The 23,289-nt window shown below is 41.2% G+C and overlaps 1 protein-coding gene across 3 annotated transcripts in view; it reads left to right on the forward strand.

The window, feature by feature from the left end:
* EFNB2 (ephrin B2) overlaps positions 1-22,370 on the forward strand; it is a 56,116-nt gene extending 33,746 nt beyond the window's left edge. For 2 of the 3 annotated variants that reach the window (XM_081003240.1, XM_081003242.1), the window contains exons 3-5: positions 15,398-15,490; positions 16,262-16,375; positions 18,546-22,370. In XM_081003240.1, coding sequence (XP_080859366.1) covers positions 15,398-15,490; positions 16,262-16,375; positions 18,546-18,928 — 590 coding nt within the window. In that variant the 3' untranslated portion in view covers positions 18,929-22,370. The remainder of the gene's footprint in view (positions 1-15,397; positions 15,491-16,261; positions 16,376-18,545) is intronic. The other variant, XM_081003241.1, reaches the window with a different exon arrangement.
* Positions 22,371-23,289: the final 919 nt, after the last annotated feature.

Consider the following 23,289-nt stretch of genomic DNA (forward strand, 5'->3'; position numbering starts at 1 on the left):
GACAGGTTGCTAGAACAGAAGTTGTTTCTTGGATTTTCCTGTTCAGTTTCTCAGATAGTTTGACAAATCCACATCTCTAGACCAGGCTCCAGTTTGCTTAGTTATTAAATTTATGTTCCACCCTTCCACACAAAGGACCCATGGGCAGCTAATTATGGGTCTTAATTAGCTCTCTCATTTGCTCTCTCATTACTATGTTGATCTAGTCCAAACCATAATAAATGAACCTTTCTTGGGTTGGAGACATAATTTCATGTGGGTTCCATAGTATGTAAGAGCAGTGATAACAGTCACTCAAGAATATATATTTCCTTCTGATACGGCATTTGAAAGAGGGACCTAGTGCTTCATCGCCATGGTTTAACATCTGGAGCTGCCATCTGCATACTCTTAAGATAACCATTGGCTTTGCTAGCCAAATAGAATATATATGGCTTTCCTTCTTCTTTTTTGCCAACTTTTTCAAGTGACCCATTTTTGTAACTGCCTTCTGACTAAGATTAACAGAAAGAAAAACAAAGGTTATGCACAATGCAGAACTTGCAGCAACAGCAGAAAATCCTCCTGGATGGAATAAATTCTCATGTCTGCTAAACTCTGAGCAACTTCCGATAAAACATGCCTAGGATCAAGCCGAGGGGTGTAATCAACCTGGCCTGTATTAAAAAAGAGTGTTTTGTGTCTCTTGTTAAAGTCAAGTTATTTAATGGATGGAATTTTCAACTGGCCGTAAAGTTGTTTTGTTTCCTAGCGGACAGTCTTCGGTTCACTGCTTGATGTCTCCACCCCCATAAGACACATATATTGTTATTTGGTCAGTTCCTAAATTACATTTGTGCAATAGAAAACACGCCTTTGCAAAACAAAGCTAACAGACAACATTTTATTCATATGCCGCTTGTGTTTGCTAAGCATCTGAACAGCCACACATCAGGAAAGCAGGCCAGTTAAAAAACAAAACACACAAAAAAAACCTGGGGAAGGCTTGTGGCAAAAATAGAAGCAGCCAAGCTCAGAACAAAACACAGTCACTTGGCCATTTTGTTCACTGTATCAGGGGATCTACTGTGGTCGAAGGAGGTGTGCACTATGTCAAGTGATAAAGCTTCTGCATGCTCTCAGTTTTCTTTTCTTTTTAAAAATTATCTGAAAAAATGAGTTTTGAGACAAATCTTAGGAATGGTGGTTCATCCTGTCCCTGAGTTTTATTTATAAAAATATGTATATACCCCCCTTTCATGTCTGGGTGGTGTAAAGTAATATAAAAACATAAAGAAGCATTTTTGGATTGAGGCATAACAAAGAAACTACAGCTCCGCTTCTTTTTGCAATATATAAATAACAATATCTCTCTGTATATATATGAATAAAAGTTATTACTGGTTTCTGAACAGTTGCCCAACAACACCCTCTCTCAGTTGATTCCGTATGCCTTGTTTTGTTTCAATAGACTGAGCTGATTTGTTTTTTCCACAGCTGCATTATCATCCTTATTTTTAAAAGAATAAAGTTGTGTTTACTTTCAGAAACGGAACATTTGTGGCTATAGCCTGCCCTCCATGCAGTAGGGAAACGCTTATCTTGAAAGCCACCTTCGGTCGGCAAATTGCATTCCTTGCTCTCTTTCTCCTACCTACGTCTTCCAAAAGAATAAACAAATTACCTTCAGCCCCTCTTAACTGTAAGATGATATAAGGTGGTCAGTTATTGCGAGCCTTTTAAAGGGACTCTTGTTCAGCTGCGGTGGAATTAAATATAATTTTCACAAATAAAATTACTGGGTCTCCCCCCCCCCCCCAAGATTTGCAGAGCTTCAGATTCCTGTACAAAGCTAGTGAGGCTAATGGAGGTTCAGTCTGCTGGGTCTCCCTTCCCAACCCACATAGGTCCTATAAACTGAACGGAGCTGCTGTAGATTGCCTTTGTTCATATTAAGGTGCCATTATCTAGGCAGAGTGCTGGCTGCTCATCTCATTTAAAACTAGCTGGAATGGTAGTACAGCAGGAATATGTAAGTACCCCTTGCTTCATTCCCAAGTGTGGCAAATAAGAGGACAGGATGACTTTGCTTCTTAATAGGTGGGAACCAGTGAGCAAAAAATGAACCCCCCCCCCTTCTCCAAACTCGCTAATGTGTACTAGATATGAAAGGAGACAGGAAACAAGGAGTGATGGCTTAGAAAGGAAGAATTATTATTTAGGAATTGCTCAGACTTGAAAGGGTTTTTAATATTTTATCATATGTAGTTGAATATTTCCAGCTTCTGTTTATTTATAGCATTTCCCCACCCACACGCTCTGCTTTGTAAATGATTTAACAATGCCAAGGATAAAATGATGCCACAAAGGAGAAAGCCATTTCTCTGCTTAAGGAGCTTTTATATATTCATTATGTAGATTAGCATTAAATGAACTAAAATGCTTTAAACAAAATAAATAACTTAAGCCACTGTGTTACAAAGGCTTACACACACAGAGGTTTAATTTTATGTATATAAAGCATCTCTGTGACTTAAGTAGGACTACTCCCATGTGTAAAGTTAACTACTGGTGTAAAACTCTGCAAAATGAGTGCCCTAAGGCCCTTTCCCTCTTGCTATGGGATTTGAAGAACTCTCATTAAATCAAAGGGAGTCATTTGCATCCTGCTAAAGAGTAGGCCCATTAAAGAAGAGCAAGAATAAATTTAAATGAGCAACATAATACGTTTTGGAAATGTGCTTAATGTTTCTTTACATAGATATGGGCAAGCAGAATTTTTATATATGTGTGTGTGTGTGTACATATGGGATGATATGGTGCTATTATGAATATTGGTATCGGAGCAAACCCCACATACAGCAAAACCCATTTATAGATTTCCACCTGCAAGTTCTATATATAATTTTTGCCTTAATGTATTTCATTTATGTTTAATTTAACAGAGATCTGAATCTTGTGCCAAAAATAATGAGTATTATTCTTATTCCAAAATGAGCACTGATGTATTCCCCGCCCCCCTTATTTCTGCACCATGGTAGAAATGACTGAAAAAAATGAGTAAAGTGCCATTTTTTATAAAAATGTTATTTTGTAGGAACCTTTTAAAGGCTTCAATAGTTGCCAACTCAAAATATCAAGGGACACAACTTGCAGCAGTATACTGAATCATTTTTTGCATAAAAACGATGCATCGATTATATTTTGTTAAAGTGTAATTAGGCCTGGGCGATATATCAATATATCGCCCAGGACTGATATGAGGGGCAGTCTGTGATGACAGCTTCACTCAGCAGTATATCGCTGGTGAAATCGCCACTGCTGCAGAGTCCCTCTGCTACTTACCAGTGGCAGGATGGAGGCTCTGTTAAAGTGCTCCCCCCACCCCCGTCTGAAGGAGCCCCGATCCTTCTCCTGCTTGTGTGCAAACCAGAGAAACATTGGTGCTCCCTGAATTGGAGAGCGGCAGGCTTCACGCTCCCCAGCTGAGCAGTGCTGATCTTTTTCCTGCTTGTGTTCAAAGAAGTCCCCGTCTCTTGCACTTCACTGCCCCATCCCTCTGGCTCATTGTGTACGTGCTGGAGGGGCTGGTGGGCTTGCTCAGCCAGTGCAGGGGGCAGGCGAGCTACCTCTTTCTTGTGGAATGGGGGGCGAGTGAGCTGTCTCTTTCTCCTGGGAGAAAGAGGTAGCTCTGCCATACTCCCCTCCCCACCGGCGAAGGCAGAGGGAGTCCTGCAAACAGAGCCTGTCACATAGCACCTTTCTGGGTGCTGCTTCCAATGTGTGGAAGATGGTGCCCGCTTTCATGTTGCCCTTGTTACTTTTGAGGGCTCAAGTTTTATCGCTTTTTTCCCTGCAAACTCAAAAAGTGTTTTGTGTTCATTTTCATCATTTGATTATGTAGCAGGAAAACCAAATTTATTACCGGGGCAGTGATTTCTGCCTAAAATATTTAAGGATGTGGCAGTACAGAGCATACTGATAAAACTTTGCTTATCTGCTTGATAGGCAATATACATAGGTTGCATTGTTCATAGCCAATTCTACTAAATTTCAGAAGATTATGAACTAGTGGGTTGTCATGAAGGTTTAGATGCTTGGCAGGGCAAGCTTTGCTGCTCAGTGTTGCCTTTTGTACGCAAGAAACTTGATTTTTGTTAATTGTTCATTTTCCTACAAAGACTTTAATGATAAAGGCAACAGTATTGATGCATATTCAGTAATCCATGTACCAGCTTATAAGCTTGTTTTAATATTATTCTCTGAAGCAAACTGGGGGTGGAGTTTTTGCTCTACTTGAGTGGGGAAGTGAGGTCAAAATTAAAATACCACTGAATTCTGATTCCTCTGAAATCAGTCTTAATCAAAATATGTTTCTAACTCTGGGCGTAAACCTCTTCAGTACATACCCTTAAAACCACAGCTGTGCTAAACTTCTCTCTTTTTCTTGTTTACTTGCTTTTCGAAATTTCATTTACAAAGCATGAAAACAATAAGCAACCTCCTTGTAATATTAAATAATATTATGTTTATATTATTTAATGTTACAAGGATGTTGCTTATTGTTAAGCAAGGAAAAATAACTGTGTTATCTTTCTTGATAGGCTCCGTAACTGACCTGGAGACTTAAAATGCCAAATCATTTTTGTGTGTGTGATAGACAATGGCCAGAGGATCTAAATAGCTTTTTGTGTTCTGCAATAAAGCTTGCTTCTGTTTTTGCTAGAAGTAAAAGCGGGAGATGAAGGTATTCTTTTATTGAAGCAAACATGTGGAAAATTGCACTAGATTGTTATAGTAGAGAATATCTCCCCTGAAAGGAATGAGGTTCATCTGTAGGGCAAACCCTTACTGTGTCACTGCGTTGGGGTTACTGCTGGACTCTCTTGCGGTCACTGCAAATAACGTCATGTCCATCTAAGCCATTAGAGCCGTGCGAGTGGCACATTTTCTCATCTGTAGTGTTATATTCTAAAATGTCACTAGGCATTAACTCTGTCAATGGTGATGTCCTACCACCTAGAGATGAACCCTGCCTCAAGATGACGTTTTCCACTCCAGTGCCACTCTTACAGCAATTACTGGGTCATTAATATCATTGCATGCAATTAGTGACAGTAGACTGCACACAAGGAGTTTGCGATATTTTTTTCCACCCCCCCCTCCCCACAGGAACTTTTTATTCTAACCTTTTTATTAAGAGGGGGAAAGGAGGGGAGAGGTTTAGCAACAAACTGTAGAAGATTTAAGGGGATGCAGATGGAGGGCAAATCTGTTGACTGGTAATATCTTCCCAGGCTCCCTTAAGGAAGCCATTTTTCCATGGGCAAACCCATGCATCGTTTAGAACAATTGGCGTAACTCGAATACGAATTCGCTTTCTCCATTTTTTTGCTCAGCTGAAGGTTTAAGAAAATATCATAGAACGGGTTGGGAAGTATTTCTTGGACTCTTTCCAAGCTTGAGGTATATAAATATATAAAGAGAGAACTCTCTCTAGTATGAAGAAACAGCATGTAGAAACGGCAGGTTTTTCCATTGGTTTGTTTATAGAAAACATATATAGCGGATTTCAGCGCATAAACTGTGGTATTGGTCCTACAGAGAGAGAGAGAGAGAGAGAGAGAGAGAGAGAGAGAGAGAGAAAGAAAGAAAGAAAGAAAGAAAACAGAAGCTTGACAATTCCTTTTGATTGTGTCAGTGTGACTCAAATATATTCAAAGGCAGTGTTTGAGTTGCACAGAAAACTTAAGCCAGGTTCAGAACAGATATATTGTGGGAGCAGGCTGATAATGCCATTTTGATAGATGCCACTCTTTCCTGTATGGCTTTGGCTTAACCTTTGCATCGTCAGCCCGAGCTGCAACCAACATCTTTGCCCATCTTATTCTCTATTTCCTGTCCTGTGTTGTTTCCACGCTGTCTATTTTAGACACCAGCCCTTGATGGTGATATCAAGAAACAATGGTGCATAGCATCCTCTATGGGCCACTGGTTTGGGTGGTGCCTCCATCAGGGTACCTTAGCTGTACCTGATAGGGTGGTAAGCTCCCACTGTGGCGGGAGGCAACAAGAGTCCTGGTAAAGAGGTGTTTCAGGTCATAGTGCTTGCAGCATTGAGTTTTCTGGATCCAAAGCCCTGCAGATCCCCTGTGAACCTTGAGGCCCTTCAGCTGTACTCAACCTGGCTAAAGTGAGCGGTAAGCTTCAGATAAGGAGGTGTATCTGCTGGATTTGGATGCCTCTGCCCAAAAGTAAATGCTTCATTGTGCCAATAAAGGCCTTTCCAGGTGAAAAATATTCAAGTTTGGGGGAAATTGAGATTCCTTTCCCCTTAAGCCTAGTGCCTTCCCCCCATTCCTTTTTCATTGTTTTTTTCCTGGATAATGTATCTTTCCCAGCATTTAAAAGAAAGGAAATTCCTTTGGGGAAATGTGATTCTCCTTTCCCCTCTTCTTAGTCGTGCTTGCCTTTGTGAAAGCAGTACAAACAGAGTCTGTGTGAGTATTTGCAGATTGCTAGTGCCTGTGATACTTATTGGTGAGCAGTGACATACTCGCTGTCCTATATCTGCAAAAAAAAAGGGGGGGGGATATGGGCAGCAATATAAATATGTGCCCAGTGATGAGACAGTACGGGAGAAAAGAGATTTGGTCAGGTTTTAAAAGTAAATTAATTATTTTTTTTAAATGCTTTGAATTTACAAAGACAAAAGAGTACATTTCCACTGGAATCGGCGGAACACTCTGCTTCTAATTATATTCTGCTGCTCCACTTCTAAAAAAGAGATCGACCTTCTTTTCAGCAAAGCTACTTGCTTCCACGTGCATTGTGGGATCAGAGAACTTTGGTGTTGACTCTCGTGGGAGTTTTGCAGCACTATCTCTTGTTATGAGCACAATTCTGGTTTTTCTTCCCATCTCAAAAGGCTGTGAAAACATTCCCAGGAGCAATTCCTGATAGAGAGAACACACTAACCGAAACAACAAGAAAACTCTTAGCTGCAATGGAACATTTGGATTGTGCAAATTATCACTCTTCATAAAGTAGACTTCCAATTATTATTATTATTTTAATTTTTTTAAAATTGTGTGTGTATGTGTGGCATTTAGGGGACCATATGGAGGGCAAGAAAAAGGCTGCGCAATAGATTAAGCTAACAGGTGTCATTGCTGTGCAGGCTTTGCTAACATTTGTGGAAGCTGGTTATTGTGTAGAGCAGAAAACAAATACAGTAGCACTTCAGCTTACGTTACATTACGTTACCCTTGGGTAACGTAAACTTTGGGTTGTGAAAGTGGCAAGCCTGGAAGTGTTTCGCCGCATGTGCAGAAGTGGTCTACCGCCGTGCGCATGCGCAGAAGCAGTCTACCGCCATGCGTGCATGTGCAGAAGCGGTCTACCGCTTCTCCTCCGGTTGCGAAAACCTCAGGATCCGGCTGGACTTCTGGAACGGATCCCGTTCACAACCAGAGGTACCACTGTACAGCCCTTTTCCTGGGGTGAGTCTCCATAAAACAACAACAACAAGGTTTGGCTGTAAAAAACACACACAAAAAACTAGTGAGACCATTGTGGACCTGGGGGTATGAGCTGTGGAGCTCTAACTTGAATTAGTGACACCCTGTACAAATAGTTGCACCCAAGACACCCAGAAGAAATAAGCTACAGTACCATGTTCTGGTCTCCCTGCCTGGCCTCGTGCCACTGAATGAGCATCTTGAAATTCAAGGGGAGAAAACAGTTAGCTGAGAGACGTCCTGTGCTTGCAACCGTAACCCTTTTCCAATGAACACTGCATGCATTTCTTCATGTAATGGAGGGCCAGGATGGTTCTGCTTGACTAAAATGGGCTCCCCCTGTCGTGTGGAGGATCCTGGCATGGACTGCAATGTACACATGGAAACCCAGTTCTCAGAGTGAAGGTGGATGGAAGGGGGCTATTCAGGAGAAGAGGGCTCATGATCACTTGTCTTGTCGCATTTACAGTCTTAAGAAAACATGTGACACACATGACAAAGGGCATTGAGAAGTAGGTGATTGATGGGTGGGCTTGTAGGTGGTGGTAGGTCATCAGCTGGAGGGGGTCCCTGGCATTGGCATCCCCTGTACTGAATGGTCTCAGAAGTATGGAAACATGTGAATTGTCTGGACCTTCTGCATGGAAGGAATGAGTCCTCTGGTCCTCAGCTCCCTGGTTGCATGTGCATAATGTTAAATCAGCAGTAGAAATGTCTTCTTTATGAGCAGCAAGACCTATGTGTTGATTCACCTCTTGATACCATTAGAAAGCACTTTGAATTCAGGATTCAGTATAATTTAAAATGGCGTGTTGCTTATTTTTGTTAGTTAAACAAACAAGGAAGCGCGCTCCTTCCCCAACGTAAATTTGACATGGATCAACAAGCACAGCAATGGAGCAACTCGATGTGCTTAAAATGAGTTTCTTCTGCATCTTCCAGGCTCTCAGAGCTCTGGGATCAGAGGATTGGTGTAAGAAAAAAAGCAACTTTAATACCATTTAATTAAAAAAACACTGTGCTCAGATCACCACAGCTGGTTTATGTGCAGTTTCTAGTTGTTCCAGAAACAAGCACCTTGATTTGTAGTTTTTCAGTCTGTGTGGTTCTGGGTATTTTTAAATCTGTCTTGAAAATTAGATAACACATGTGTAAGAAGAAGTAATTACTTGATGCTTTACCAAGGAAAGCATTTAATGAAGGTGAAAGCAACTGGCAGCAGCTACATTATAGATATGCAATCCCATGGCAAGCACACACACTTCTATTTTTTGTTAAGACCATGTACTCAATAATCCTGTGAATTCACATTAGATCAAGCACAGCTTTGCATCAAGAATAGTTCTTTTTGCTATAACTGTATCTAAAGCTTTGGTGATTTTCCCCCCCTCTTAGGATCCCCCCCCCCCTTTTTACTGATCTGTCTTTTATGGATAGCATTTGCTGAAATTTGGATAATAGCCCACATTTGCAGGTTGCCTTAGCTTTTAAGAACCTTAATTTTTAAGAACTTAATTCTTGAAAATAGGGCTTTAACTATCTAGAGGAGCCTTGACAGTTCTTTGGCTGACATGCCGCTTGGTTGTAATGCTGATGAAGACGTAAGATGAGGTGGGTTGAGGATAACAGCTAGAGTTGGAGAAGACTTTGTTGACCTTGCAGCAGGTTCCTTGGCATGGTAACTTTTGTCCTAGCTGCTCTTACTCACATATGTACTAAGCTCAGAGAAGCTATACCTCTGTGTAAACAGTTTCCAAAAACCTGATTGATGAGATACAAGAGGTCTATAGGAGAAGACAGCACCATTCAAAACACTGCAGGCTCTCTTAAAAACCTTAGTTCTTAGGCCAAGACACATTACCACCATCACCCATGTGTGTGTGTGTGTGTGTTTAGGGTAGTAGATGGTTAATGTTTTAAGCTTTGTTATTCCACCACTGCCAAGAATTGGTTTATATCTTCCCAACAAATACTGAGAAACAGCTTGTGGAACTGAACCAACCAAATATATAGGTAATCCATGAATGCTTTCGGGTGGTATTTGAAATCCAACAGCTCTGATAAAAGCTGGACATTCCATTGTTTGTTTGTTTTGCACAGCGGCCATTTTTGGGTGCCACAATCTCTTCCTGAAAGAAAGCACTTTTCAAGGCCGTGATCTTGTGTGTGTCGTGTGACTTGCGTGGGAGTGTGGACATGGAAAACCACGTCCCATTTACTCATCTGGGAATGTGTGATATCTAGAGTGCAGTAGTTATAGTATTGGAGAAGGACTTTGCTTCATATCCTCACTCAGCTATGGAACTCGGTGGGTGATGGGTCAACCTAAGCTCTCTCACAAGGCTATTGTGAAAACAAAATGGAGGGGAAGTGGGGCATGCACACAGAGACCACTACAAAATTTAAAGCAATTAAATTGCATTTCAAAGCATCAGTATTTTTTCTTATCCAGTTGTACATAGTGGTTTTGCAGGGCTGCTTGTATAGGGTAATGCAAACAAACAGATCCTCCATTTTTTTAAACATCGAATCTTAACTGATTGCTTGAGTTATGCTAGCTTAGCCCAAAATATTTAATATTAAATTTTAAAAGGGGGAGGGATTGTGGTTGACGTGGACACCATCACCCAGCGCTTAAAAATACAATCCGTAGCTGATGCCTAGGACCTGTGGTTTCACTGCAGTACATTCCTCTTGCTTTTAAAAAGCAATTTTGCATTCTGTTTGGAAGAGGGGCATGTGTCTTGATTTTGTGTGTGTCTTTGCTTTATTTCTAATCTCTTAGTGAATGAAAGGCTGTATCCAGGCACAAATCCAGCAGCTTAATTCTCCATCTGATTAGAGCAATGTTACTAACTTGATGGGTTGAAAACAGCCAAGATCCAGGCAGTGGCTTAGCCTCCCGGGAGGCAGAGTAATAACAATCAAATGAAGATGTATTAAAATGTAATATTACTTGCGCTCCATGGGGACTGTATGGAAATCATAACCCAGAAACTTTCTTGTCTGTCTGTCTCACTGATTTCTTTTCCTCTGCATTTAGAGTGAGCCCACTTCATTCTATAAGCAGGGGTGGCATAGTTTTTGAAGCGTATAAATGTGACGAATCAAAACTTGGTTTATGGGATTTTCAGTGCTTTTAATGTAAGATTACCCTTTGAAGGCCATACTTTTTCAGCCAAGTAAAATGTTCCTTGAGCTTGAAACCATATTTAGAATTGTATTTTAGAATTGCTCTGCATTGCCCTTAGGTTTTTCATTGTGTTTTTTAATTGCGTATTTTTTAAAAAACGAAAACAAGGAATAATCACGCAAGCCCTGCTTTCTTTATAGAAATATAATTCCTGTAACTTCAGTGTATGCTACACAAGTTGGGATATTGAGATAAAATAACATAACAGTGACAAAAACATGTTACACTAGTTTATTCATTACATTGATATTTTGTCTCTATCTCTGGGTGATTTACAGAAATAAACAAGCAAGCACAAAATTTAAATGATAAAAATACTAAAACCAATTATAAACCAAGACAGCCAAGGTCACAACACAAGCACTGCAACTAAAACCAACAGAAAAGCAGCAGGGGGAATATCTCAGCCTGCAGAAATCGGAACTCACTAAGCAAAATGCAGCCTAGTGAGTATGTATGTGGCCAGTTTAGCTAACTTACAAGGGCAGCAAAAGCAGCAGGTTCGTAAAGTCCTCAGTGGACTGGTGTTTATTTATTTAAAATGTATATCCCAGCTATCTGCCTGAGAACGAAGCACTCCAGGCAGGCTGTATCCAACTGTATCCAACTATCTAGAATACAAACAGTATAAAAAAGAAACTTCAGATCATGTTCCGAGAGCAGAAACAGTATCAGTCACAGTGATAGGAGACTGGCCTTGGCAGAGTCAGTCACAAACAAATTGTGTAGGAGACTAGGTAAAAAATATTTGGCAAACAACATTTTTTGTCTTCAGCTTTATTATTATTCTGCATTATTTATTTTCTTTGGTGTTAGTTATTCACTGATTCAAATGGGCTTCCAGTTGTGGTTTTCTGCGTAACAAATTTGTTGAGTAATAAACAATATTGAGATTGAGGTTAAGAGATATGAATGAGACAGGGCTGGATAGGTCAGTTGGTTGGAGCGTGGTGCTGATAATGCCAAGGTTGCAGGTTCGATCCCCATAAGGGACAGTTGCACATTATTGCATTTCAGGGGGTTGGACTAAATGATCATCAGGATCCCTTCCAACTTTATGATTTATATATATAGAGAGAGATAGATAGATAGATAGAGAGAGAGAGAGAGAGAGAGAGAGATTTAAACATGGTGAGATGTATTTGTTTTTATGTCAGTGAAAACCTTACTGTTTCCTTACATGGACTAGAAATGGCTCCGATTTCATAGAAAGGCAAGCTAGACCTTTTCATCCATGTTGGGAGCCTGAGTTCATCTTCTTTAGTTTGCTGGGCGATACCAGCAAAAGGAGGACAAACCACTGTTCTGTTCCTAAGTAACAGCAATTTGAGAGGGGGAGGGGAATTCATTTAACAAGTTACTATGATAGTTTAGTTTTTATTATGGTTCCAACATTGGACCGTGTGATGACTGTCAGCTGCCCTGTGGTGAAGTAATGGTTTCATTTATATGGATGTGGATAGTGTCATAGCATAGCTTGGCCATTGGGTGGCGCTGGACTTAGTTTTAGCTCAGTGGAGTCAAGAGCTCCTTGTTGGTGTTCTGTTCTTCTTTAAGAGACATTTAATGCCCTTGTTGATATGTCCTTTAAGCCTTCATTGGAGAATGGCCACTCAGCTGGGTTAGGGCTATGATGGAGTCACTTTAAAAAAATCTATATATTTAGCTGAAAGGAATAAATGTTTCAGAATATGACAGTTATATTTTAATAAGGTCAAACTATCTTGGCGTTTTCTCTTGTTTATACGCTCCTTTTTCACCAGCTTTCTGGAGCTTTAAACAACATGCAGAGTTTCATCCCAGGCAAATGCTGTCCAAGACATGTTGATGACTGGAAAAAAAATCCAAATGCCTCCCTTGCAGCGCACGCCAAAAGGGCACCACCATAAAAAGCAGGCAAATGAGGAATGCAGGAGGTATAGGTGCCTGGTTTTTATTTCAAGCCAAATTATCAATATCTCGATTACCCAGTGAAAACTTAACTCCAAAAGGAGAGTTCCTGTTGCTTAATAGTCAGCACAAAGCCTTTTCACTGCATACTCATTTGCCAACGAATGTTCAACAGTCCTCATGAACCTAATGTTCCTCACAGTAACTTAGAATTCATCAAGGACTTAGGCAAAATCAGCATTGCAACTTTGATTCTAAAGAAGTAAGGCATGCAGGGATCCTTTAGGAGTGCAGCGGTATAACAACTCCTATATTCCTTTTGTGACACTAGTTTTGAGATTTCGTCTTCTCCAGCGTTCTTTGCTGTGTCATACAGAGGTTAAGCTGTGAATTGTTTAGGTTGCATTGCCATTGCCTAGATCATGGGTTAAACAAGATGGTGTCTCTCTTTTTTTTTTACAGTGTAGAAAGACACCGACTGCAGTCTGACTCTATTATATTTTAATCTGCAAAAGGCAGCTAAAGGCAGTTGAATTCCTGAAGCTTAGTATTAAGAGGAGGATGGTCACTGTTTATTTGCTATTTTCTCTACCGAAGCTCTATTTCAGTATTTCTGTACGCTGTTGGCCAGTGTACAGATTACAAGGACAGAAACAAAGAGGTCATAAAAAAAAACACACAGCAAAAGATGCATTTGATTTATGTCCCAAACTGGTTCTTAGTATTGATTTTTCTTTTCTCTGAGGGGGAGAAAAAAGATCTCAACAAAACAAAGCTATACATCTCCATTATTTTCTGAGCTTGGCCCCGCAGATGTGCACAATTTTCCCAAGCCAAATTTCTCACTTTAAAAATGCACATGCAAGGAGTCAGAAAACGGAGAGGTGAAATTTGGCCAGCTAACATTTGTGTGAGATGGAAAGCCAGAATTAGCCCGGGATGCCTGGGCAAGCTCAGCTACAAGGATAATATGAGAGGGAGCTGCAAGAAGGAAGTTCATGTAGTGAGGAATTATGTTACACCCACAAGGAGGGCGAAGCAGAACAAAAGCAGGAACTAGATCAAAGGGAAGGAAAAGGTTCATAGTTTTTGCAGCTAGTGAGAAGATTAGAGAAAGAAAAATATCAACATGGGGCTGGGAAGACACTTAGTGAAAGGGGTCCGGGAGTATGAAGGAACTCAGGAATGTATATAAGGTACATCTTTCTAAGAAAAAGAAAGAGTTATGGGGCCATATCTAAATTAGATGAAAAGGAGATTCTTCTTAGTACCAGAAGTGCTGCTTAATTGCTTTTTCTTCATGGAAACCCCCTGCAAGGGCTTTCATGGCTTTTCCCTTTCCTTTAATATTTTAGTAAGTTACCAGATGTTGTTGCAAATGTGCCTTGGAAAGGCTATAGAGCACTAGGGTAGGAGAAAGTACTGGGGGAAACCCCCAATAAAGTTGATACCAGATTTATTAGGGCTATAATCAGTTAGTTGTCATGGTGTTATTCATTAAGATAGATAGTCTGTGCAGCTATTTCTGCTCAGTGCGTGAAATATCGTTTGCAACTTCAAAACCCTTGCGATAGATAAATAATGTCCGTTCTCGAAGTCCCATGAATTAAAATGGGAGTCTACAGGTTCCATTCAGCCCATTCCTGCCTTCAGAGTATCCCTGCCTTGCAACTTGATAATTAAAATACCAAGAGCTAACCCAGCCCCCCCCCCGTCAAATCCCACTCTTCTTGCAGCTTTCTTGAGCAATTTGCCAGTGACATCTTCCCCTCCCTTTTGGCTCTCAGCTGATCAGCAACTTCCCCTAGAATTTGGGAGTGTGCATTGGTCTCTGGGAAGAGAATTTGCTGCAGTGGGATTTTTGCCAAATTCTGTTTGCCCTTAAGGGAAGATGGATAGGTAGAATATGTCCCTGATGAGTTAGGCGAGCTAAGGAAGCAGAAATGAAAATCTGCCTTTGAGTCTTCATTTTGTCTGTTTTTGCTTGAGTGTGTGCATCAGTTTGTTGAAAACTTAGTCTTGGGAGTTCATAAAGCAACCTGGGCCACAGTTTCCCTGCCCGTCAGGTGAAGGCAGAAATGGAAATACAGTGGTACCTCGGGTTACATACGCTTCAGGTTACAGACTCCGCTAACCCAGAAATAGTACCTTGGGTTAAGAACGTTGCTTCAGGATGAGAACAGAAATCGTGCTCCGGCGGCGCGGCAGCAGCAGGAGGCCCCATTAGCTAAAGTGGTGCTTCAGGTTAAGAACAGTTTCAGGTTAAGTACAGACCTCCGGAACGAATTAAGCACTTAACCTGAGGTACCACTGTAGATGCAGATGGGTTTAGTCCAAGTGATATACACACAGGTACTGGAGTACACAAATGATTAACTGCAAATTCTGAGTTGTGTTTTTTTCAATCGGTAGGACTCTGGCTTGAGAGGAATGCAAGTTACTTGTTCTGTTGAGGCTGGCAGGACTCCCTTTTCTTTCCAGCCAACTCCCAGTTTTTCAGGGCAGTGTAGGTGTGGAGATCTGTCTACTCTTTCAACCAGTGGCATAATAACAAGACAGCCAATTGTTCATGAAAGAAAAGTGCCTGGATAAGTTAGAAACCCGATAATGCATTCCAGCTTTAGGTATACAACACAGCCTGCTCTGTTTGCCTGGCTGTCAAGCGTTTCACAACTTTTTCTGGGTAAACCTGAACAGCAGGAGTGAATTTGAACAGATAACATCTATTTTCAGGTACTCTTGCTTTGTGTAACTTCACCTGGTGGCATCCTGAAATCTTTCACTCTGTGTTTTTGTTTTTGTTTTTTTCAATCAGCAACATCTAATGGATCACTGGAAGGCCTGGATAACCAGGAGGGAGGGGTGTGTCAGACAAAAGCCATGAAGATCCTAATGAAAGTTGGACAAGGTAAAGACCATCTGTGTTTTTCATCAAACAACTTTGATCAGCCCCTGGGCCCCATTGAGTGTCTCAGCTTCTGCTAATAAGGTGAAACAGCATGAAACAGCGGAGTCTATATTAGTCTGCCTTTCTTTGGATTCTGAAGGCAAAGCCTATTTTCTGCACCTAAGTTACTGACAGATTTTACAGGAAGAGAGTTAATGCAATAAGATCTCTTCATTGGAGAGCTCTCCTTGGAAAGAAAGGTCACCCATGAACAACATGTGCTGCAGTTATTCTTGCTTGCGTTTTAAACATTAAAGCACAGTTTCAGAGCTCAGAATTATTTAAAACAAATGAAAAGGAAAGGGGGCTAATGCTCCCTTCATTTGCTTGTGGCAAATCCTCCCTAAAGAAGAGAGGGTTTTGTTCATTGTCCTTTGCTCATATACAGATAACCTATTGTGCAGAAAAAAACCTATTCTTTCTAATTAGAGGTTGGTTTAGTAGTCAATCAACTTGCCTGCTATGCTGAAATGTCATCTGCAAAGGTTTTCCTGCCAATTTCAGGAATCCCCTTCATTTTCTGCCACTAGCTTCACAATCTAAATCTCTGAAATAACTCTATAGCTTTTTCTCTCTTGCTTGCTTTAAAGGAGAAAATTACATTCTCATATCTTCTTGTATTCCTGCATAAAGGATCTTCTGTTCAAAGCCATTCATGCCTCGTGAAAATTGATAACCAGCTTATAAAGCACATTATTGTTAGTTTGTAGTGAATCATTTGTGTTGTTTCAGTTCCCAATTCTGGTGGGTCCCCAAATAATGCTGATCCAACTAAACGCCCGGAACAGGAAGCTGGTACCAACGGGAAAAGCTCTACAACAAGTCCCTTTGTAAAGGATCATGCAGGTAAACAGGAGAGCTTTTAGATTTTGAAGGAGGTGATTTTAAAGGCTATTTCTTATACATTTTATCTCCCATCATTAAGGGTTTATTATATAATAAGAAACAATAAAAGCAAGCATTTGCATAGGGAGAGGAAGCATGCGTACCAGTGTGTGAGAGGTCAAAGATCATTACTTCTGCAAAAGTAAGCCTCTCTTCATTTGGATTTCATAGAAATGGAATGGTTCCATCTGGAAATACTGCTGACTTCAAAAAGAAGGGAAGGGAGAGAGGGAGGAATCGAAGTAGTTATAACAAGCTTACCAGAAGAGATGAGTTGGTGGTCATTGGTTGCAATCGAGTTCATGGTTAAGCACACTTGACTCAAGCCTAATTGAAGTCAACTAAAGGATCCTTAACTGAGCACTAGATTGTAGCCATTGTCTTCTGGCAGTATTTATGAAGAGTTTATCATTAGCACTTATCAGGCTTGCTTTAAAACATGTATAATTACTGCTGTCATCCTCTGGCGGATCACATTGGCACTCTGAATAACTCATCTAAGCAATATATAATGACTGAGCTGATTCTTGGATGAGTATAAGACGAGTATTTATCTTAAATGTCAGAATGACAAAAATAGCAGTAGCAGCCATTGAGGTGGTTCACGGGGTGAAATGTATCCAGCAGCAGCACATCTATGGAGGGGAGCAGCCTTTCTGCTCTTACTTCTCTGAAGGTGGCAGTAGAGGTACGGGTATTGCGTAAACGTTGTGCAAGGGGTATGGTCATCTCGATGACATCAGCCACCCTCACTTATGGCTGGGCAAACATCTCAGACAGCCATGGGATTGCACAGTTCTGGCTGTGTCATCCCATGTCTGCCTTGCCATTGGCAGATATGGGTAGGAAGTCCCCTTGTCTGCTATTGCCATCTCTTTCGCCTCGCAAACCACCGCATGGGCCACCACTGTAAGACCAGTTTCTTCTCTTTATTTCACTTGAATGAGGAAGAATAGCGAGGGAAAGTCAGTGAGGAGAAGAATCTCAGACTAAGACCACCGCTCAGTCAGTTGACTTCAGTGCCATCGTTGATTGTTTTTTTTTATAACTCCTTAACCTGCACACCATTATTTGCCATCATGCCATTAAATCTTTTGCTTGTCAGTTACTTGAGCAGGCATCAGCAATTTTGTGCTAAGGGAGGATTTTTCTACCCAAATTCAGCCTCCACAGCAATATTTTCTCTTGAAAATAGGCATCAAGTTGCAAGAAAACCCATTAAAGGTTTTCTCAGCGACAAAGCACCAAATTTGATTTAATTTAAAACATGCTTGCTTTTGTGAGCTCCAGATCAGTTTGCATCCTTGTTACCGCTATTCTAGCTGCAGGTACATGGGAATCTTGTTCCCAGCAAAGCCCCCTTGCTACCAGCTATGACCAGCACTCATCCCTGCTGGCCTCTGTAGATCTAGTGGGCTAGATTGCTCCACTGGATGCTACACAGAAGGGCAGGGCAGGTGCCCATCTCTGCCCTAGCAGATCTGTATGAGCTGATTGACCCAGAATGAGGCTGGACCCTCTGAGGCATCTGAGGCTGTTCCCACCTGCCCTGTTTTAACTAAACCGTAGTTTAAAAAACACACACAACAAAATGAAGCAATATCTATTGGGGTCTCTTAGCATTTCAACCAGCTTTCCACCTGGCAACACAGATGCATCTCCAGAGAGAGGTTAAGCGCACAATGGCAAAGTTTAGTCCAAATTAGTGTTTGAAAAAGAAAGTGGCAGGGGAACAGTGAGTCTTGAGAATTTCCTCCCCCACCCCCGTTTTTATCCCTATTAGCAGCTTTGAGCTGACCAACATCTGTTAAGACATGGTGTGCATCAAAGGCTGCCTTGTCAGTGCCAGTCCTTGCTGCTGATGGGTGATGATAGATGAAAAGAACACAGTGTGGTTTGGGAGCAACATAAAAGTGAGAGAAACAGACACAAGCGTCTTGCTGAATGTGAATGGCTGACTTGTGGCTGGTTGTTCCTAGATGTCTTGCAGGGTAATTGGTTTGTCAAAAGTTCAGTCAACAGTCAAGTCTTTCGGTGCTGCAAACTGGGGATGGGACAATGATCATTTTGAACTTAGATCTCTCTCGCTCTGTCTCTCCCCTCTGCCCCTTCCTTCCAACTTTATCCCTAGGTCCCAACTCAGATGGAAGCAAGGCTGGACATTCCAGTATCCTTGGTTCAGAGGTGGCCTTATTCGCAGGGATAGCTTCAGGGTCCATCATATTCCTCATCATCATCATAACTCTGGTGGTTCTATTGTTGAAGTATCGGCGGAGACACAGGAAGCATTCTCCCCAGCACACGACTACACTGTCACTTAGTACATTAGCCACCCCCAAACGCAGTGGGAACAACAATGGGTCTGAACCCAGTGACATTATCATTCCTCTGAGGACTGCAGATAGTGTCTTTTGCCCACACTATGAAAAAGTCAGCGGCGACTATGGACACCCAGTGTACATCGTTCAAGAAATGCCCCCTCAGAGCCCAGCAAACATTTATTACAAAGTCTGATGAACACTCAGCGCGGTACCTTTTTTGAAGCTCTCTCTCTCTGGTCAAAATGCTATCCGTGACGCGGGGGGTGGGGTGGGGTGGGGGGTTGTGATGAGCCCCTGCGCTGGTTACTGGACCAGGCGCAGCGGAGGGAACGGCAAGCCCCACCCTGTGACAAGAGAGCCACGTTGAGATGGACAGCTTCCCTAGTCTGTAGAATTCCTGCCTTGGTGAACAAGCATTTACTTGGAAGCTGGAAGGATTTGCATAGAAGATACCTGCCCCCATTGCTGTACGTTCATCACCTCCGAAGCCATGTGCTGCTGGCATCCAGACACGTACAAAAAGCCCAGGGAAGATGGAGCAACTCACGGATGCTAATGGTTTTTAGGCATTTGGGAGGGAGTCGGAAGTCATCAAGCTTGAAACGCAGCCCTGTGACTTTGTGTGTACTCTTAAGAGCTTGTGGATTTGTCATACAGACCTGCTTTTAAGTAAGACTTTTTAATCATCCTTCTTGCTTTTAGTCAGTCCCTGATGCATTCTCAGTCGGGTAGCATTCTCCACACTAGTATTCATTCGCACTCCTCAACCTACATCACTACTGGAAAGCATACAATTATTATTATTTTATTTTTGCCATTCCATACACCATCCGTTTGTGGTAGCAGCCTCACTTGAATGATTAGTGCTTTTGGGATGGGTGGGGAGGGGAGGGTAGAACCGGGCTTGCTTAATAATGGAATCTTCCGTCCTGAAGCTAGCTTGTCAGCAGAGCCAAGAATATGAGGAGGAAGGGCTGATCGACTGTTGTTGCCTCTGGAATATCAACTGGGCCAAGCCAGACAATTTAGGCAGCGCAGCACTTTTGATATCTGGAGTTCTAGGAAGCAAGTTGGAACACACAGCAACACAAGCAGCTGAATGGGGTCTGCATTTGAAGGATGCCAAGGTTGTTCTCCAATAGCAATGTGCGGGAGAGAATAGTCCTCTCCCTTTAAAGTAGGACAAAGAGTGTAAGTAAATGGACGTGCCTGGGAGACAAGACAGTAGTGATATATGAGGGCAGGACTGCTGGGGTACTTACTGTGCCAGCAATAAGATGTACAGCTTTGAACTAGCTGTAGCAAAATCTCGGTCTGCTTCAAATGACATTTCTTTTTCTTTCTTTCCTTCCTTCCTTTCTTTTTTTTTTGAAAAAATAAAAAAGCAGACTCCGCTGCTATGCTTATCACATTTTAATTAATCACAGGACAGGGGAAAAATTGTTTAAGAAAACAGCAACATCTGACATAGAAAAATCACATGCTTAACAGTCAAGAGGGCTATAATTCCATCACTTTAAAAAAAAAAGCATTCACATCTCTGAATATTAATCAGGATTTTATTTTTCCTCCAATCAAGCCTTGTTTCTGGCAGTGCATTTGCAAGGGAGCCCTGTACTCCCAACACTGCTGCTATCTGGGGTATTCTCTTTCAGAGTTAAAGCACATATGGTAAACTGCTTACAGTCCGTAAAGATGCAATACATTTAGACACACGAGAGGGAGATGTAAGGTATGACTTATTTATAGTAGGTGTATAGAACCCAAGGAATATAAAGTAGCAGATTTTGTTATGATTACTAATATATATATCTATATATATATATATCTAGAGAGAGAGAGAGAGAGATTGCACAGACTCTACACCAGAAGATGTGAAGTTCATCTGTGGCAATGCATTCAATCTTAAATTGTCAGTGCTAAAGCAAAATGACTGGGCAAGCCTTCTTGGGGGAGGGGGGGCGGAAATAGCTTCACTCCAAAAAAGAACAATACTGAGAAAATAACAAAAGCCCTCTAAGCTGTCTTGCATAACTCGTAGACTAGGAGAGACAAGCCCCAAAATACCACAGAATTGGCGTAACTGCATCATGTATTTAACAACCGGATGTTCTGATGTGGGTTTTCTTTTTCTTTCTTTTTTCTGTGTTATGTCCCTGTTTTGTTCCCGCCCCTTTGCCTTACAAGATGGAGTCCATTCAGCTGGTCACAAAATACGGAGAGTTTTAGTTTAGAGTTTCTGCTTGAAGCATGGTTGCTTGTCCTCCTTCCCACCTCTTATACCCTGGGGGAGGGTGGAGGAGATCTACTTTTTTATGTGCTATGCAAAATAGATGTCTTTTCACATAGTCCTGTTACCATAGCAACGATTCACTTTCTGGACTGGAAAGAACATGTAACTACAGCATTTTAAGGTTCTCAAACCTCCACTGAGCACGTGCAAAAAAAAAAAAAAAAAAAGTACTGTCATAGAAATGATTACTCTCTGTATTTCCTGAACCTGAAAATGATGTTGGTCCAAGGAGAAGCAAAGAGGAAGGGAGGGTGGAAGAGAATCATGGTTCTGTGGGAGGTTACCATGGTAACCAGCTACAATACAGATGTAGTTCTTTCCTAAAGCCTTCCTTTCTGTGAATCCATCCATGAAAGATTTTTTCTTGTAAGTCATTAAGATTTGATTTGGGGAGGGGGGAGGAGAGTTAATAGATGGGCCTGGTTTTTTTGTTTTTGTTTTAATTGAGAGTATGTTTAGTTGGTTACATTCTGATCATGTACTAAACTTTGCGAGGGGGAAATATTGGATGAATCAGTGGAGAAGGAGAAGGAGAAGAAGAAGCAACAACCTGCAACCAGTTTTAGGGGGGTGAGGAACAAAGAAAAGAAGAGCCCTGTGTATCTGTGTTGTGTCTTGTGCAGAATAATGACAATCTTACCAACTGTTCCTTTTAGTTGGTGTTTGGTTCAGCTTTGAAAAGTTACTGTAAATGCCTTGCTTGTGTTACCCCTTGAATCACCTAACTTTTTGAAATTTACACCATCATGTCTAAAGAGTGAAGATGCTGTAAATAAGTTCAAGATTTACTGTATATGGATTTGGGGTGTTACAGTAGCCTTATTCACCTTTTTAAATAAATATAAAATAAAAATACACATGGAAACGAGAATAAACATCTTTTCTTAACCAGATTGTGTATATAGAGCAACATTGGTTTTTTAATAAAGTCTAAGCGAGATGTTTTGTATAAAATCTGACTTTTGCTATGTATTTAGCTACAGCTTGTTTAAAGGCCGTATCATTCCCCCTTTGCACAGTATCCAGGAAAAAAAAAAAGATAAGGTATAAAAAAGGTTGCCAAATTGCTGCATATTTGTGCTGTAATTGTGTACCATGAATATTTATTTAAGAATTCCTTTGTCCAGTTTGTAAGTAACACAGTATTATGCTTGAGTTATAAATAATTTTTTTCTCTCTTTTTTTAAAAAACCTAGAGTGTCATAGATTTGAAATCTGCTTTTGTTCTACATTGCAGTTAGCCCCTTCCAGAAAATGAAATCTATGAAAATTCACATTCCACATCTGTTTCAAACTGAATTTGTTCTTTAAAAAATAAAATATTTTTTTCCTATGGAAACAATGCCTTCTACGGATCTTATTTGGTCCCCCCCCCCTTTCATCCACTTCAGTTTGGGCCATATCCACTGGGGAGTTTGGAGACACCCAGTTCCACACCCCAGCCAGGATGAAGGAACCTTTACCAGCAAGAGTGTTACATTCCATTGTTATCAAATTTCCGAGTTCTGCATGGAAGCACGGCCTGGCCTGTGGGTGTCCTGAGCAGGGCGATGGATTTTATATTCCTTTTTGTACAGTACACTGCATTCTAGCCGTGCAAAAGTCAGATGCTATACCCAACCAAGCCACAAGCTTTATCATAGTTCAGGGACACATTCCAGCCAGGCAAGAGCAGTCAAGGTTGATACAGAGCAGGGCCAATCAGAACTCTGTATAGAGAGATGTAGGATGTGCATGGGCTGGAAAATGAGGCTCAAAAGAGCTATATTTGGCTCCATGACCTGAGATTCCCTGCTGATGTACTTGGCTGATGGTTACTTATGGCATGAACCACACATCCTATTGATTCCATCATTGTAATCAAGTTTGCAACATCTCTCATGGTGGCAACCACCTTACGATGGCATGCCTTTTAAGCCACATTTATAAAGCAAGCAGTCTTGCACCATGTAGGTGCTTTGGTTATTCCTTTAGAAGTATATCAATAAGAACACATTTTTAAAATCTGAAACCATAGGAATGAACTCCTTGTTTTCCTTTTTTTATTTATTCTCACTGATCTGGATCTAGTGTGTGCACAAAGCAACCCAGAGGGCACAGTCTTACACTTTGGAGATATGCTGCTCTTTCTGTTGGTAGACGTTTTCATAGCTGGGGTTTACCAGTGCTCTCAGCTGCCAGTCCACTTGTGTGCGATAGTCATACAAGTAGATCTCAAGGAATCCTTGACTTCTCTGTTGTGCAGCTTGACAAAGAATCTT

The sequence above is a fragment of the Podarcis pityusensis genome (assembly GCF_964106645.2).
Source record: "Podarcis pityusensis genome assembly, chromosome: 4".
Classification (NCBI taxonomy): domain Eukaryota; kingdom Metazoa; phylum Chordata; class Lepidosauria; order Squamata; family Lacertidae; genus Podarcis; species Podarcis pityusensis.